At 42.9% G+C, this 18,232-nt stretch overlaps 1 protein-coding gene across 2 annotated transcripts in view; it reads right to left on the bottom strand.

The window, feature by feature from the left end:
- Positions 1-3,859: 3,859 nt before the first annotated feature.
- Positions 3,860-18,232, bottom strand: part of NWD2 (NACHT and WD repeat domain containing 2) — a 66,906-nt gene continuing 52,533 nt past the window's right edge. For both annotated transcript variants that reach the window (XM_081019777.1, XM_081019778.1), the window contains 3 exons: positions 14,884-15,028; positions 13,684-14,273; positions 3,860-10,784 (listed from right to left, as the gene is read on the bottom strand). In XM_081019777.1, coding sequence (XP_080875903.1) covers positions 6,846-10,784; positions 13,684-14,273; positions 14,884-15,028 — 4,674 coding nt within the window. In that variant the 3' untranslated portion in view covers positions 3,860-6,845. The remainder of the gene's footprint in view (positions 10,785-13,683; positions 14,274-14,883; positions 15,029-18,232) is intronic.

Genomic DNA, 18,232 nt, shown 5'->3' with positions numbered 1-18,232 from the left:
GCCCTTTTACTCGTGTCTTCAGTGAATATGCCCTGACAGGTGTTCAGAGAGGGGAAAACAAGTCAACTGCGCCATCTAGCTGCAATATACAGCTGTTTACCTTTCCTCCAAAATTATTAATCCCAAACCCTCCATGCGAATTAGAGAACGAAACTGTAATTGAGGCCACAATAGCAAATGTGTTCCAATGGTGGAGGGCAAGCTTCTTGCCTCTGCTTGGTGTGACCCACATCTTCACTATATCTCATGGCAGTAGAATTCTTGACATGTGACTTCCCCACAATTTCTTCTGCTTTCCCTCCTGCTAAGCATTGCTATCAGCCTGGGCTTAAGTCTACCAAGACCCATTTCTCTACTGCAACCCACCGTTTTGCAATCTGTAGTCCAGGAACGTTTGCAGTGGTTCCATTTGTGAGTTGAGAATTGGGAAGTTCACATCAATTCTCTGGTGGTCTTAGCCAAGCTACCACATGTTGTTGGCATCCATCTGTCTCGAAAGACAATGGAGTGCGCCTCCGGGGGTGAAGTCAAACCTCTGCATTAGCAGCACTGAAGTGATCTCTCCAGGGTGCAAGCCTGGGCAGTGTATATGGAGGTCCTGGGCTGCCCAGATGACAAAGACCTCTAGGCCTACAAGGAGGCATACAAAGAAGACACTATCCAACCGTCTTAGGGACTCCACTCTGGATCTGTGTAGTCTTTCCTTCAGCAATGACAAAGCTACACAGCATCTTAAAAAGCAGAGACATCAGCTTGCCAACAAAGGTCCATATAGTTAAAGCTATGGTTTTCCCAGTAGTGATGTATGGAAGTGAGAGCTGGACCATGAAGAAGGCTGATCGCCGAAGAATTGATGCTTTTGAATTATGGTGCTGGAGGAGACTCTTGAGTCCCATGGACTGCAAGAAGATCAAACCTATCCATTCTTAAGGAAATCAGCCCTGAGTGCTCACTGAAAGGACAGATCCTGAAGCTGAGGCTCCAATACTTTGGCCACCTCATGAGTAGAGAAGACTCCCTGGAAAAGACCCTGATGTTGGGAAAGATGGAGGGCACAAGGAGAAGGGGACGACAGAGGATGAGATGGTTGGACAGTGTTCTCGAAGCTACCAGCATGAGTTTGACCAAATTACGGGAGGCAATGGAAGACAGGCATGCTTGGCGTGCTCTGGTCCATGGGGTCATGAAGGGTTGGACACGACTAAACAACAACAAGTCTTTCCTTCTCCTGAAGATATGCCACAAGGTAGCAGAAGTTTAGGACCAGCGTTTTCCAAGAAGGGCTACCTTCCCAAGTTGATGAGCCCCATCTGCCCCTCATTTCCCTCTACACCTTGTGCAGAAACCACCTTCTTGACTGTTGGATCCACTATTGGCCATGTCTGTTCAATATGTCAGAGCCTGTCTTTGCATGCAGAGGAAGTCTGTACATATTGAGGGCTTGAGACCCATTGGCTACCCTCGTCTGGTTTAGCCAACCAGTTGAAACTGTTCCTGTGGTGTGGCCACTGTTGTACACCAACAGCTTCTAAAAGCCACAGGTGAGATCTGACTGCAAGGTGCAGACCCAAGGTGGACTAACTACCGCAGAAGAAGCACGATGTGTCCCCCACCAGAGGTACTAACTCTCCCCTAACACCCCCAAGTCACAACTACAGGTTTTATTAATTTAAGTAGGTAAGCAGTATGGTGAAAATGATAGCTATGTTGCAGCTTCTAATTGGACGGTATTACAGTAGGTGACTTTTATCGTATACTAGTCCAGCCAGTGTTCAAATACAGCTTACTAGTGCACCCCAGAAAACCCATATTCTTAAAACATTAATCCCCATTAATCTCATGTAACTTACTTTCAAGTGTGAGCTCTGGACTCTGAGGTGCTTTGTGAACATGGTAAGTAGTCGTATACCGGCAGCTGCTCCCTACCCCTTAATGTGTTGTAGCTGGCCTATTAAGGATAGCTACATGGCTTTACTTGGAGACGGGCAAAGTTGAGGAAGAGCAGGGCATCCACAGCTTCCTTGCATGACAGCCTATGTCCTTTTACAATAGCAAGGAATGGACAGTGCATTCCTCAATGAGGATTGGGATAGAGGTCAACTGGCAATTAGGGCAGAGCCCAATGGCTTCATTCACCAGGCATTGGATCCTACTTTAAGCACAACAGCACAGGACACAATTTGCATCACTATGGCTAAAGAAGACAGAAAGGCCAAAGCAATTGTGTGGATTTTCTTCAGTGGAACTGCAGAGTTTTTAAGTGTGTATGATGTACATTTATGGATTGTAGCAGTGGCACCTTTAAAAGTCAAAGGACAACCAGCTTACTTAATTACTGGAATCCATTGAGCTCAGGGTTTCAGGCTAAGGCTGTATATCTGGGAGGTAACTTCTCAGCTGGATATTATAATTTCACAAAGCCAGTAAATTTAGGATGCACTTGTTGGGAATATTAAAACAAACTGAAATGTAATATTAACATCATGACATTTGGCATTTTGAAGGGTTCATTAACAAACCAGACCTTGTGTTAAAATGAATTGTTAAAAAACAGCAACCCCAGACTTCATCACACCAAGTCACAACTAGCTCTTGCTAATATGGGCACAACAGAACAAGGCTTTCTTACAGGGTATTTTCGTGACTGCATATGTGAAATGCTTTGAAAAGTTAAGGAAAAGGCTCACTGTATAAAAACCATGTATTGCTATTATATCTGCAACAAGTCCAGCCAGGTATATATGATTTCCAGAGGGATCTTTATCAGGGAACAGCTGATCATTTTACAGTCATACCTCGGGTTGAAGTAGCTTCGGGATAAGTATTTTCGGGTTGTGCGCTGCGGCGACCCGGAAGTAACGGAGCGCATTACTTCCGGGTTTCGCCGCTCGCGCATGCGCAGACGGTAGAAATGACGTCATGCGCATGCGCGGCGAATTGTGACCTGTGCACGCGCAGACGCAGGTTGCGTTCGCTTCTGGATGCGAATGGGGCTCTGGAACAGATCCCGTTCGCATTCAGAGGTACCACTGTAGTGTAATACACAGTGGGCAGATTCATCCTTCCACTGCAATCCTTAAGTGAAGTACTTTCTTTCCATAGGAGGAACTGGCGGCCATTAATTTATCTTGGAAAAGTAATGTAGCTAGATCAGGAAGAATAGAAGTTGTATAGTCCATTGAGGCAGGGGCTTAGCTTCACCTTAACCTTGAACCAGTGTTCCAGGTTTTTAAGGGGAGCAAGTGTCCCCCCTCCATCTACAATCTAACCAGCTGTAGCTCTCTGTCTTATAGCTCTCTGTCTTACAGAACTCAGTGAGTATCATTGGGAACTGTGCTCCTCAGCTGTCTGAAAATCCTTCCATTTGATTTCACGCCTTACCATTATTTTAGCAAGTTACAAAGCCTTGGGAATGGGATTTTATTCAGACTAAGTGATGATTACTGCTCATTGCCACTGGTCAGCAAAGCTGTGGGGCACCGGCAGAGAACTTTGAAATTCCATTTGCACTGTGCTACTCATCTGGACCGACACCAGGAGGAAATTTGCTTTTGCGAAATAAACAAGTTAGAAATCGCGCCCTAGTTTCATTATGTAGTTTATATTTATTCATACAAACAATGCATACACAAGACTGTATATTGTTTGAAGACAGCAATAGATTTCTAATTTAAACAACTCTGTAACAAAATTTAACTAAATTTAACATTTATGAAAATATAAATCTCTGATTGGGTAGTTCTTCCCCAACGATACAAAGTTTACATAAAAACATTCAATATGATCTATTGGTTGCAAACAAGTTAGGAAAATCATTCAAGTCACTTGATATATATATATATATATATACTAGATTGGCTTTTACATAGAATAGTCACACACTGTAGTTATTCCCTAGTTTAGGTATTTGTTTCCTGGAAATTTGGTCACTAAGACTCAAAACAGAAGTGATAGTGGCAGACCCATTTGTTCCAACTTGGGTCTGTCCCAAACATGCATAAAGCGTGGCTTGCGCGTGTCCAAATTTTAAAGCCAACAGGTATATTATTGGGGATGCACCTATAGTTAACCTCTTTTGCCAAAGGTGTTTTTTTCTTGACTGGTATTAAGAGCCCATTTAAGGGAAAGAAGTGACACTGGAGAAATAGCTGTTGGGAGCAAAGGTTTAGCACCTCCACTCCTGAAACCTTTTTCCTTTTTTAATAAATAAAAATCAAGCCACTTTCCGCCACTTAATATGAAATTAGGGCAGACTCCAGCCTAAACAAATAGGTACCCTACTCTTGAGTAGTGCCAGAGTTCAATTTTCAACATCTAAGAATACAAGCAAATCGGTTTCAATCACATCCTTTGAAACATGTGCCACATTTAAGATTAAGCAGTAAGGAAAACAAACCTCTGGCCATTCCACAGCTCCATTAAACTCCCTACAACAGACACCCTGATCCTAAATTCTTGGCCCCCTTGATCTGCTGCTTACACCAACTCAATGCCCCTGTAACGCTAACTCTGTGTTTCAGTTTGCTGAACATTGTGCTGGTGTTCTTGCTTATCATATAAGCACTTGCAGCAAAATCGTTGGGCTGGTTCTCACTTGCATGTACATCTTCTGACCCTGTGTCACTTGACAATTCAGCACTTGATGAATCTCGGTGGAATGTGTGAAGCATCTGAATTAAAAAATACTGAGTTTGAGTTGTCGTTGAGTGGGAGACACGAATGGTCTGCCTGTGATGGATCTGTGGTTGTGGTCAATTAGTGACACAAATCCTGGTGGGACTCAGCAACTAGGGCTGCTTCCCACTGGGTTATTTGATATTAGAGATGGATATTCTACTGCAAAATGCTGCCTGGCATGAATAGCTCATGCGTGCGTTACTTAGCTCTCTCACTTTAAAATACATATGAGCTGTGATTAGGCCTGGATGAGGCCCCCACTCTCACACACAAGCACACACAGAAGCCATTCAGGCTTAGGCAGCTCATGTAGTTTGCATCTCCCATAAGAAGTGTGAAAAATTGGCCACTACGTTCCAAGTAAAGGTAAAGGACCCCCTAACCATTAGGTCCAGTCGTGACCGACTCTGGGGTTGCTGTGCTCATCTCACTTTATTGGCCGAGGGAGCCAGCGTACAGCTTCCGGGTCATGTGGCCAGTATGACTAAGCCACTTCTGGCAAACCAGAGCAGCGCACGGAAACGCTGTTTACCTTCCTGCCGGAGCGGTATCTATTTATCTACTTGCACTCTGACGTGCTTTCGAACTGCTAGGTTGGCAGGAGCAGGGACCAAACAACAGGAGCTCACCCCGTCACGGGGCTTCGAACCCCCAACCTTCTGATCGGCAAGTCCTAGGCTCTCTGGTTTAACCCACAGCGCCACCTTTCCCCTTAATAGAGCTGTGGATTGGGGCATCAGAATGTACGTAGCTCGTTTCTGGGTTCAAATGAGTGAGCCAAGCAATCAGAAATAAAGAAGGGTACCCCACAACTTCTGCCTTGAAATTGATAAAGTTCAATAAAAAGGCCATGAACAGTCCTACAGCAGGAAGTGAAGAGCCATAAATACTGTATATAGAAGTAAGAAATTCATTAGAAAGTCGAACAGGAAAGACCCCTTTGGGGCAGCCAGAATCTCGCCCCCCCCCCCCAGCACATACAGAAGCGTAATGTTAGTCCCAGAGTATTTGGTCATCTGATCTGTGTTTCACACAGGGAAGAACAGGAATGATAGTAAGGCAAACACTACGAGAATCAAGACACACAGCATTTCTGAATGCTTCCTGTTCAGATTTCTGCAAGGAGTGGAATATTTGGGACAACAGAACTAATGATACCGTTTTTTTTGACAACAAAAGATATAATGGAACAGGGTAGGTGGGTTTGACTCTTTATCCTTAATGCCCTTTTTCATTGAAAATGTTATTTTATACACAGTACTAAAATACAGTGTGAAAGAGACAGAAAACAACACAATTTCAGGAGTTAAGTTCCTTTCTAGCAGTTCCTATGATTTGTAATAGAAAAACTTGAATAGAAGTCCAAACGTAGAAATTTTGTAACTTTTAGTTTGTTATTATGACTGATTTGTTGTGTCGCGTGTGCCTATTTTTGATTTGTAGGTTATCAGGGTTGTAGCTAACCAAAGTTGTACTCAGAGCAGACCCACTGAAATTAATGGACCTATGTCCATTAGTTTTAATGGGTTTACTGTGTGTATTACTAGTACTGGACACAATGCTCAGCTTCTCTATTCTTTCTGTACAATGGGTGAAATCCAAGCAAAGTGAAGTCTCACTGATTTTAGTGGCAGCGATTCCTATGAAGCATTTGACCCGAATGAAATCAGCAAGACCCTGGAGTTCTGTTTACTGACCGAATTGTGCTTGCCCCCATTTCCCCCCACAATACAAATAGCTACTACTTCAAAAGCTTACAGAATGCATCCGGACTGACATGTGACATTGTCATTTGCACCACCAGAAGGATAATTTTTTTTTTTTTTGCACATGATAGTAATTTGAAGTAGCCAGAGATTTAGGCTTATGCCCACCTGGATTTTAAAACTTTTGAACCACCTCATTCCAATATGAAATGTAGTTTCATTTCTTGTTAGAAAGCTTTACAACATTTTCTTCCTCCAACATTTTAGGTTGGCATAATAAATGATATTGCTAGAAATTTTCACTCAAGGCATTGCAGGAAGCCTTATATTTGAATATTTCTTTCTAAACTCTGCAGCCACTAATTAAACTTGCTTTAAATTTGCTCTTTCCCAATTTGTTGGTAGTAAAATATAAATGGGATAAGCAGAGATTTGTTGAACTAGTTACTTATTAATTTATGATCAATTGTCAGGGGTGAACCCGTGGCTCCTGCAATCTATGGCAGAGCACACTTTGTCATAGCAATAGTTGTGTTTTTTGGTTGGAGTTGCCTCACCTGCCTCGGGGTCTGTCACCGTGATGGGACTATCTCTTGCAAACACCTCTGTAGACTCCCTCCATATGCAGTCTGCTGTCACCTTGAAATTATAATTGTGACACTTCGGTCTAATCACTTGTGTTGCATTGCTGAAAATCTGTCGGCTATTTGAAGTAGCAATTTTAATTTTCAGCGCTGCATCCACTCGATCCACTACAGTATAAGTGCCTATGCTTCCATCATCAAAACCTACAATGATGTTCAAATGCCTCTGGGAAAGAGCGAGGAAAGTCGGTGTTTTATAAAGGGAGCAAGCACCAATGTTTTTGCCATCTGCTAGTCTCATTACAATCAAGATAGAGATTGCACCATTATCATCATCCTCTTCACCAGTGCGAAAACAAATGTATACAAGGTAGCGGCCGTCCCGAGACAGCTTCTGCCTCCAGATGATACCGGAAGCATGGACAACGCGAAGTTTGCCACTGTGAAGATCAAGTACGTTGATATTCTCATCGCCGCGGGATATGATGCCCAGTTTTCCATTGGGTGATATTTCAAAATCTTCCAAAGTCTTCAAGAAAGTGTTGGGCAGTTGCACACGTCTACAAATTACTTCTTCAGTAAGACTCCAGATGTTTACAGTTTCAGTAGATGTTATGAAGACTACAATATCAGGGCAATCTGGGATCAGTTTAATATCGACAATGGCAATGCCATCATCGCAACAGAACTTCTTGGTTATACTCCCTGTCCACAAACTCACGGCCAAGACTTTATTTTTTGTCATTCCAACTACAAATGTGTTAGCGGTAGTTATAAATGCATTCTGTAAGGCTACAAGAATATTGCAAACTCTGTGGCCTGTTGCCAGTCTCCAAACCCTTGATGCATTTTGCTCACAGAGGGAGACGACAAACTGATCGTTGTGTGTTATCAAGAGCTGACATATCTTTTGTCCGTTGATACGGAACAGATTTTCACCCGAACCAGTGTGCCATACATACTGACTGCATTTATCATCAGACGTAATCATCAAATCACCAGTGGAAGTCAGCACGCAGTTTTCAACAATGCTTTCATGCTTAAACACAGCTTCAATGAACCCCGTGCCAAAATTCCACTTATGTATAGTTTCAGACCCATCGAGTGTATAAATCACTTCACCCCGAGCAGACAAGACCAATCTTTGGATTGGCTTGCCTGTTTTGTCAATGTTGGACATAGCAGTTATGATATCTATATCCCATACAGAAAGGACACCACTGGTAGATAAGGATAGCAGCATGTTATGATGGTTGGATTTAATTAATCTGACTATGTTTCCTGAGATTTCTTGTAAGCTGGCCATGCACTGCCCCGTGTCTCTCCTCCAAACAAAAATGGCAGAGGTATTTTCAATGGAAGCAACAATACAGTCACCATTTTTGGACAGTACAGCTGATACAAATCGCTCGTTATGTTTCGCTCTAAACTTTTCAACTATTTTCCACATAGCTGTGTCAAGAAGTTCTATATTGAGGGCCTTACATATTAAAATTGCACTTTGATCTTCAGCCAGTTCAAAACTGACAAATTCACTGTCCCCTCTCTTGCAATCAAAGTCATCTGTTAGCTGGGGGTTGGCGACATCCTCCGTGTTCCAAATCGAAAGACCACCTTCGCTGTCCACCATCACCATTTCTTGAGCTGTATCTAGGACAAGAAGGAACTTGACAAAGCCACCGGAAAACTCAGAGGTCACCGTGGCCAGCTTGTCCCCGCTACCTAAATGGAATATAGATGCAGTATTCAAGTACTGTCCGCAGAAAGCATACATTCCATCTGGGGAACACTGGACACAAGTCACTTCATACCAGCAGTGGAACTGATAAAGTGGCCACCCATAAAGTAGATCGATCACGGTAACATCTTTGCTAGCTTCTAGCCAAGAAAGTGCATGGTTTACTGACAATGTAAATCCATTTATAAAACTAGAACCTACACCAATCCCACCATGTTTTGATCCCTTAATCTCTACCTCAGACAGAAGGCAGGAATTCAGGTTGTCGTAAATCAAGAGTGTGTTCTTTGTTGTGGCCACCACAAGGTATTTTTCATCACTTGTAAGCTTCATGCCCAAAATGACTGACTGAGCTGTTGTAATTTGCCTCAGTAGCTGGCGGGTCTCCACATCCCAGGTACTGATGGAGCCGTTTTCTAGAGCCACGATGACTGTATTTGGATTAAAAGTTGGCAGGATTTCTGTCACTTGAGTGCAACTGGAGGACAAAGGCAATCTCTCGGGGCTGTAAGTCACATCCATAGAGGAATGCAATGGAACAATGGAGCAATATTTAGGGCCATCTTTGTCACATTCCAGAAGAAGCTGCCTCAGTTTTGGCAAGGAGCTCGCAACTGGGAGAAGCCTCTGTTGCAATTCAGCTGAGAGAGTGCCTGGGTATTTCATCACTTTGTATTTTATAGCACGGAGCGTGGTTGCAAGGAACTTCAGCTCTTTTTCTTGCGAGTAGTTATAGGCCAACTCCACATCAGAGAGGGCTTTGTCAAACTGCCCAATTTTGATCATGGTGTACAACCAGCTGAAGTTCATAATGACACCGTACAACATGTCGTCTGTTTTCCCACATCGTGTGAGGTGGTGCAGAAGCTCTGTCATTTTCCTGTGGTTGACAAAAAAGATGTCAGGCTCCAAAGGGTTGCACTGGAATACCCAAGGCTGATCAGGTGACTGCCTATCAAAATTTGTCTGGTCCATGATGTGCCTCTCGTCATCATTCATGCTCCGACTGTCGCTGTCAAGGCAACCATTCAGATACTGATCTTCACTGTAAAGAGATTTCCTTCTGCCTCCTGACCAAACACCCAGAAAATACTCTGCCATCACGGTATGCATTTCATGAACGTCTTCTTCGTTGTGAAGATACATCTTTTGGGCTATAAGTTGCAGGTGCCTGTTTGCCCAAACTAGTAGCGTAACGTTTTTTACTTGCCTTTCTATCAGGTATCCTGTTAGTCCTTCTTTCAGCTTTGCAATGTAGATGTAAGGTACCCTCAGAGGGTTGTGTTGCCTGATGCTTTCGTTTAATTCAAACATAACTGTGTTGTCAAGTGCTAAAATGTCTTCCAGTTCCATTTCACTCAGACCGGATTTTGCCATGGTGATGTAGCCAAGGGCTCGGGACAAAAGCCTTGGCCCACAGCTGGTCTCTAGAGACCAGAACATCTGCTCTATGCTATCGTGAACAGTAACACAGAGAGAAGACTCATCAACATCCTTGTGAGATCTCCAGTTTCGGACTTCTCGGAAGGTTAGATTTACAAACATGGGCAGTGTGCATTTGGAAAAAGCTTCGTTGACATAAATTTGTTGGCCTGATGTTACTTTTCTCTTGACTTGGAGCAGCTGCTGCTTGAGAACTTGACTACACATCTTCCTGTCCCTAGGAGTCAACTCAATATAGTTATCATCGTCGTGTATAAGGCACCTCAGTTTTTGCAGTATTCCATGTTTGTTCGGCAGTGTTGACAAAATAATTCGGACCGAACGGGGCAGATGAACAGGGAGCCACCATAACTTTCTAGCATCATCATTATCCGAAAGCTGCTCTAGAGCATCAAATATCAGAACCAGAGGTCTATGAAATGAAGACTCATTCAAAAGGTTTATAAACAAGTCCCGAAGGTCGTGGATTTTTTTTGGGTAGCTTTGTACGAGGCATCGGTAGTTAATTGCTAACTGCTCGCAAATACTTTGAAGGAGATTCCTAAGATCTGTACTCATCTCTGTGGATCCCAAAAACCTTATAACTACCACAGGGTCAGATTCTGGTCCCATTTCTTCCTTTAGCCAAGCATAAGCCTACAAATGAAGAAGTATAAATAGATTAATATGTGGACTAGCAGAGCTAATGAAAATCAAACAATAAAGAAAGAACAATATAAATGTGACAGACAGAAAGCAGTTCCACTCTGCTTTATAAACAAATATTAAGTAGTACAGATTTAAGGGTAATATTCAACTAAATCATATTCATCCAGTGAAGTCAATGACTAACTTAAACCCATTGATTCAAATGGATCTGTTTTGAGTATGACTTAGTTGGATACTACTACTACTACTAATAATAAATTTATTATTTATACCCTGCCCATCTGACTGGGTTTCCCCAGCCACTCTGGGCAGCTCCCAACAGAGCACTAAAAATACGATAAAACTTCAAACATTAAAAACTTCCCTAAACAGGGCTGCCTTCAGGTGTCTTCTAAAAGTCAGCTAGTTGTTTATTTCCTTGACATCTGGTGGGTGTTCCACAGGGCAGGCGCCACTACTGAGAAGGCCTGGTTCCCTGTAACCTCACTTCTCACAGTGAGGGAACCGCCAGAAGGCCCTCGGTGCTGGACCTCAGTGTCTGTGGTGAACGATGGCTGTGGAGACGCTCCACCCTTAGGATGCAATCCTAACCCCATTTGCCTGGGAGTGAGCCTCAGTGAATTTAGCAGGACTTACTTTTGATTCAAGGTGTGCTGTAAGTCTGTGTGGGGGTTTTCTACTCTACTATGGAAGTAGATGCTACACAACTGACTACCAAGTAGGTTGTGGCTCTGTCCCTAGTACTTCAACCTTGTCAGCACCTTCTTACTTTCCCTACCGATAACTTTGGAAGCCATAACCCACCATTTGGCTGACCCACTGAGCAGGTGAACAAAGTTGGGTGCTGGAGACTGCAAACATGATTATTATTCTATTCTGTGATACTCAAATGAGCGACAGCAATATTGCAAGGATTATTGTATAAGTCTGCAGGTCGCTATGGCTAATTAATTACATCATGTGGCTTTCTCTTTTATTCGCTTTTTAATAAATGGAAAAGTCAGAGGTGTACTAATTTTTTTTCTGGACATTCTATACAAGCCCTTTGTATGAATTCATGTTTGGCCAGTGTAAATTGTGGCAACTAAGCAGGACCTTAGGGCTTCACTGAATGGCAGGTTCTACATGGATCCTACTGAAGTAGTCACGTTGAAAATAGTGGGTTGGATCCATTTACTCATGCAGATAGATATAATTTTTAGGAAAGATAACCAAGTGGTGGTAGAACATTAGAGTTAAGGTACGTGGTTATTTATGAGGTGGAAGACCCACCTTCCTCAAATTTCACATTATAAAAAATGGGGGAAATATCCTTATGTGCTACAAAATGATTTCCATAAAGCCTTGACTTTACTATATTGTGCAAGGTTATTTTAGGTCAGGAAAGCTGAGAAGGAAAATCACTTTGTGGTGCTACTTCCACCACACAATTGACTAGCATCTACCGTATTTTTCGCTCTATAAGACGCACCAGACCACAAGACGCACCTAGTTTTTAGAGGAGGAAAACAAGAAAAAAAATATTCTGAATCTCAGAAGCCAGAACAGCAAGAGGGACCGCTACGCAGTGAAAGCAGCAATCCCTCTTGCTGTTCTGGCTTCTGGGATAGCTGCGCAGCCTGCATTCGCTCCATAAGATGCACACACATTTCCCCTTACTTTTAGGAGGGAAAAAGTGAGTCTTATAGAGCAAAAAATACGGTACTTCTTAACAGTATTTATAGGTTGCCCTGTGGCAAAAAACCCCCCAAACTCTTAGGGTGGTGGCTCATAAGAAGAAATAAAACCATTTAGAATTAAGCAAAAATAAATCTAAAGATATAATACAGATAAAAACATTATGTTTTTACCTATATATTTTCCCTGAAACACTCCCCGCCCCCAATGCTAACCATTCCACCAGAATGATTTCAGGAGTCTGTCCACAGTGACAAATGTTGCATGGGAACCAGTCTTCTATCACTGTTGCATATGGCAAGTCATTAAAAGTGCTGCTAACAATTCAAGAACACTATTGTTTGCAATGGAAGTGTAATTCTTGCACATTTAATGAAGTGAGTGTATGGCTGCCTAGCTGGATTTTATTTTTTCTTATCTGCTGTGGCTTGAGCAGGTACTCAGTTCAACAGCGGAGGAAGTCTATACATGCATCTCCCTCACAGGAAATTGATGGATCACAGCATGTCAGCAATTTTAATGCCTGTGATAGAAAATCAGGGGGGTTTCTCAGTGATGAGAAAAATAATGGCAAACAGGTTTTCCTGAAAAACAATTTCAATGAAAGCCATGGTGGACAGTTGGATATATTCCCAGGTAAACGTTCAGTTCACAAATGGCAACGTTAAGGCATAAGAAGCCAGCATATTACTTTATGTGAACTGACTGAGCAGCCTAGAACATGCTCAAGAATTTTCTGTGCCAGATGAGCACATACTCAGGGGTTTCTTGGTGCAGAAAGAATAGTATTAAAAGAAGGACAATTTGCCAAACTGCTGGATATTATATATGGGATGAAATGTACCCCTTCTTCAACAAGATGTAAAGAAAGCAAATATGTCTTTACAAAACATACTTTTATTTTTTAGCAAAATGAAGACTGTGGTCACTAAAATAATCCACCCACCCTCAGAACTTCAGAGCATAGGAAAAAGAGGGTGTGTTGACAAATTTATGCAAATCTATTGCAATTCATGCAAATTTATTGCAATTTTTGTACCAATCTGCTCTAAGAATAGGACAACACAGTGGGAGTCTTTAGGAGCACCTATAATGATAGCTTGCCATAAAAATATGGGTTTATAGATGTACTCAAATTAAAACATAGTATTTTTTCAGTTAAATTTACAGCAGCAAAATAAATACACATAGGTGTTTGCGTGTGTTTTACCTTCTTTGCCACTTCCGCTAATAAAAATGTTTTTCCAGTGCATGGTCCTCCATATATGACAAGAGGGTTAATGTGTCCCATTTTCCTAGGTAGAATGTATTTGTGCATAATATTCCTAGCATCACATCTGTACTCATAGAATGACGAGTAGGTTCTACATAGGGAGGAATGTTGAAGGACTTCATCATACAGCCAGTCTGTCTCTATGTCAAAATTCTGTTGCACGGTTGCCTGGATTATATCCACCATGTCTTCATAGAACTGTTTGCCAAGCCCTTCGATGTAGTGGTTCTCCACTTCTTGGGTGTAACCATGTTTGATGTCGCAATGAGTGACAGAGGTGTAGACTCTCAAATTCGACGAAGCAACAATGGTAGGAACAAATTCATCCCTGAGTTTGATGAGTTTCTCCAGCGCTTCTGGGTCCCGCAGAAACTTTCCACCCGTATGAAACACGTCCATGTATTTCTCCATCTCGGGAACTTTAACAAAACGTTCTATGTTTGCAATCTTCCGAATGTAGCAAACACACTTCTTCAGGAAAGCTGGGGTTTGTTTCCCTAAGGCGAAATCAAATTCATCTTCGATAGCTGGGAGGGGAACAAAAGAGCAAAGAGGAAATCTAAAGTCCCCGCAAAACAAAATGAAAAGTGCTCTGTCACATTCAAAACTGAAGCAGACCACCTAAGCTTCCTCCAACCCTTCCCTTATACAGTGGTACCTCGGGTTACATACACTTCAGGTTACATACGCTTCAGGTTACACATTCCGCTAACCCAGAAATAGTGCTTCAGGTTAAGAACTTTGCTTCAGGATAAGAACAGAAATTGGGCTCCGGCGGTGCGGCGGCAGCAGGAGGCCCCATTAGCTAAAGTGGTGCTTCAGGTTAAGAACAGTTTCAGGTTAAGAACAGACCTCCGGAATGAATTAAGTACTTAACCCGAGGTACCACTGTATTCTGTTGCTAGTGACAAGGTTCCACAAGGGAGGAATAGATGCACTTTGTAGTCTCTGCGTTGCCTTCTCTGTCTCTTGGTTGCTCAGCGCCATGACCAAGAGACAGAAGTTATGCATGGTCATAGTCAATTAACACACAATTATTACAATCAAAATAAAAGGAAAATGTTTCCTTTTTTGCATGTACTTGGCTGATCACAGAAATATATGTATGTACACTGCATGCCCAAATTCGATGTTTACCAGAGGAAAGATATCTCTTTGCTTGACTGTGTTTCATTTTCCCCTTTTCATAAAGCATCTTCACAGCTGTCTTAATCATCATCTTAATCTCTTCTGATATCTCCTGCCATTTGCTGTCACTGACAGGGTTCGAAGATGCTTCCATCTTTAAAACAACAACAAAAACAAATAGTTAATTAAAGCTGAAGATGCCAGCATCGATTTCTTCACCAACCACCAAGGTTGCATATAAGAGATCGGGCAACAGTAGCTAAAATAACATAGCAAAGACGAAGTTTCCCCATAGTTAGAAATTTCTCATTTTTCCTTATTTCCAGGAATGCCTGGAATAGATGGGGCTTGCACCATGAAGGATAGGAAATAAGGGGTATAACACCTACTGAAAATAAGGAAAGTCTCATTACAGAGCTGGCCTGCACATCCATATCCCTAACAAGATTACTGCAACATCAAGTGACAAATTGAATGTTATAATTGGATATCAGATACTCTAGAGAGAACTGTGATATAATATTTCAGGCAGAACTTTCATGCTGCTTCATGTCACCTGATATGCAGTGCCTTTCAATGGAGTCAGTTCATACATTTAGCTGCTGTTTATCAAAGCTGAGTCTACACACACTTCCAGTTCAGAATTCTAGTTCAGCATGAGGTGAAAGGGGTGACAGTACCACTTCTGTCTACACACATTGAAGACTCTCTCACATTAAAAAATTACAGAAAATAAAGGCTAACAAAGCAGGGGGAAATGTTCTAGGTTAGCCCATTCCCTGCTGTGGGAGTTTTCTGTTTTCAGAAAAGCAATGCAAATTTCTCCCTCAGCTGCCTTGAGTTTGAAGTGGCCGTCTATTCTGCTGCACACGTAGATCAATCAATGTACAGAAACCGAGTTATGTACATGCAAATTTGAGCAAGACTTATGATTAGAGAGTGATAGGTGTGTGAGGCTTAACAGCACACAATAAATTACTACCACGTATTATCATAAAATTGCACAATAACACTGTTTTAATGGAAGGAGTGAAAACCCATTCTTCTGTCTCGCACATTAAAATCAACATTGCATAAAAACCCTTATATCTGGCTAGATTATGTCTCTAATGTCATATAGTGTTATTCAAAATACATCTACATTCAAGCACAGACTTCAAGGGGGATTGCAAGGTAACGCACAATTTCAGCAAACTTAAGAAATGTGAAAAAGAATAAAACATCTGGATAAAAAACCAGTAACAAACATAGCTGTAACATTCTTCTCCTTTTTTTAAAAGCAACAAAATTTATAAGTCCAAAATAACAGATGTGGGGTCAGGAGGTCAAATGTGACCCCCCCCCAATAAAAGATATAAAAATCGTAATCCTACTTGTTATATCAAGGAGTCCAATTCATAAACTGTGCAGCATCCCTGTACACTCGACGCCTGAAAAAGAATCTGAGGCCTCAGTGTACTGGGCTTCTGTTTCAGACCTTAAATATCGTGTAGAAGCTCCAGGGGCGCCAACTTGCCCCCCACATTGAGGGGGTGCAGTCAGGTGACGTGTCACATGACATGTCACATGACGCATCATGTGATGCCACCCAGATGATCGTGGCAGAGGGCGACCTCTGTGCTTGTTTGTCCCAGCCGCCACCTGGCTCCTAGGCTGCCAGGTGGAGGTTGGGGCATGTGGTGGGCAGTGCTCCCCTAAATATTGGGGTTCTGCTGCTCTCTGCCCCAAAATATTGGGGGAGCTGAAGCCCCCTCCACCCCCTATACTTGGCGCCACTGAGCAGCTCAAAAGCCTGACACCTCCATATTAATCAAACCTAACCAGGTTAACTCTTGTTTCAATACAGTCATTCATGCATAAAACGAAAAATATAGAAAAGAAAGCTGCTTTTGTGTTTGTCTAACAGCTGAACAAGTTTGAAATCAGTTTGAAGTTCAAGGGGATTTAGTTTGGCACAGCATTATCGCCCTTTGAACCTCTTAGTTTACAGATTTCAACTCTGCTAGGAGCTGCGGACAACTTTAGGGAGGCATCCCGTTCTGCTTTACAAATGTATCTTGACTCTGTAGCTGAATAAGAGGCTAATTCATTCTCATGAAACGTTGGCTGTTCTGCTGAGTGCCAGGAAGAATGCCAACCGGGATGGTGTGCATGTTTCTGTGTGTGCTGTGGACTCTTGCCAGCTGAGAGCTGGATTGCAATCAACAATTTATTTTGCTCAACAGCCGCTAGATATGAATGTCTCCCTATCTCTTCAAACCAGCACAGTGTTTGAACTTTTTATTCAAGGGTGGTCTGACTTGGGATCTTGAACTGCACTCACAGCTCCGGGCCAGCGAACCGATGCAGAAACAGATGGAGGAATAAGATGGAGATGTAACAGTAACAGAAGCTAGATCGTGATAACAGAAGGGCCTTTGAGATGTCTGTGTAAGCGTAAGTCTACACAGTAAGTTTACCAAGTTACCGTATTTTTCCCGCCATAGGGCGCACCTGACCATAGGGCGCACCTAGTTTTCAGAGGGGGAAATCAGGGAGAAAAATATGACCCCCCCCCCAGCTCTGGGAGCAGCGGAAAGGCTGCGCGCAGCCTGTGCGTTTCTCCCAGACCTTCTCCCTGCTTTTGCGGGAGGTGGGGGAATTCCCCCACCTCCCGCAAAAGCCCACAGGAGGGAGAAGGGACTGACTCGGCCAGTCAGTCCCTTCTCCCTCCTTGGGGAAAAGCCCCCAAGAGCGGTGCGCTCTTTAAAGGCTGCACGGCTCCTGCGGGCTTTTCTACGAGGTGGGGGAATTCGCTCCGAAGGCTTGCAAATAGCTGCCTGAAGCCCCCAGAGCACAGCAGCAGTTCTGTGATCCGGGGGCTTCGGCGAAAGCAACGTGAAGCCTCCGGAGCGCGGGGGGAGCTCTCCCTCTGCGCTTCAGAGGCTTCGCGTTGCTATCGCTGAAGCCAAGGAGCCTGCATTCGCTCCATAGGACGCACACACATTTCCCCTTCATTTCTGGAGAGGGAAAAGTGCGTCCTATAGAGCGAAAAATACGGTAACTGCCACGACTTTCTCAATGAAAACCTGAGAACAGTAGGATGCTGTGAGTTCTGTTAGAGACCTCTAGCTTACTTGCAGTCCTACAATTCCGACAGATTCTTGGACAGAACTGCAGAGTTCGCATACGGCAGCAAACCTCCTGGTCCCTTCCAAGTCCACAATTCTATGATTCAATGAAAAAAACTATGACTGCTAAGTCATAGCCCAAACCTTGCTTTACACATTGTGATTTGTTTGGTAGCAAAATAGATGATGACCCCCAGTTTGGAAGCAATACTAAGCCATGCAGTTTGTTCCTTCTGGGGAAGAAGTGA

This window comes from Podarcis pityusensis (assembly GCF_964106645.2).
Source record: "Podarcis pityusensis genome assembly, chromosome: 9".
Lineage (NCBI taxonomy): Eukaryota > Metazoa > Chordata > Lepidosauria > Squamata > Lacertidae > Podarcis > Podarcis pityusensis.
This window is presented reverse-complemented; position numbering and strand designations above follow the sequence as displayed.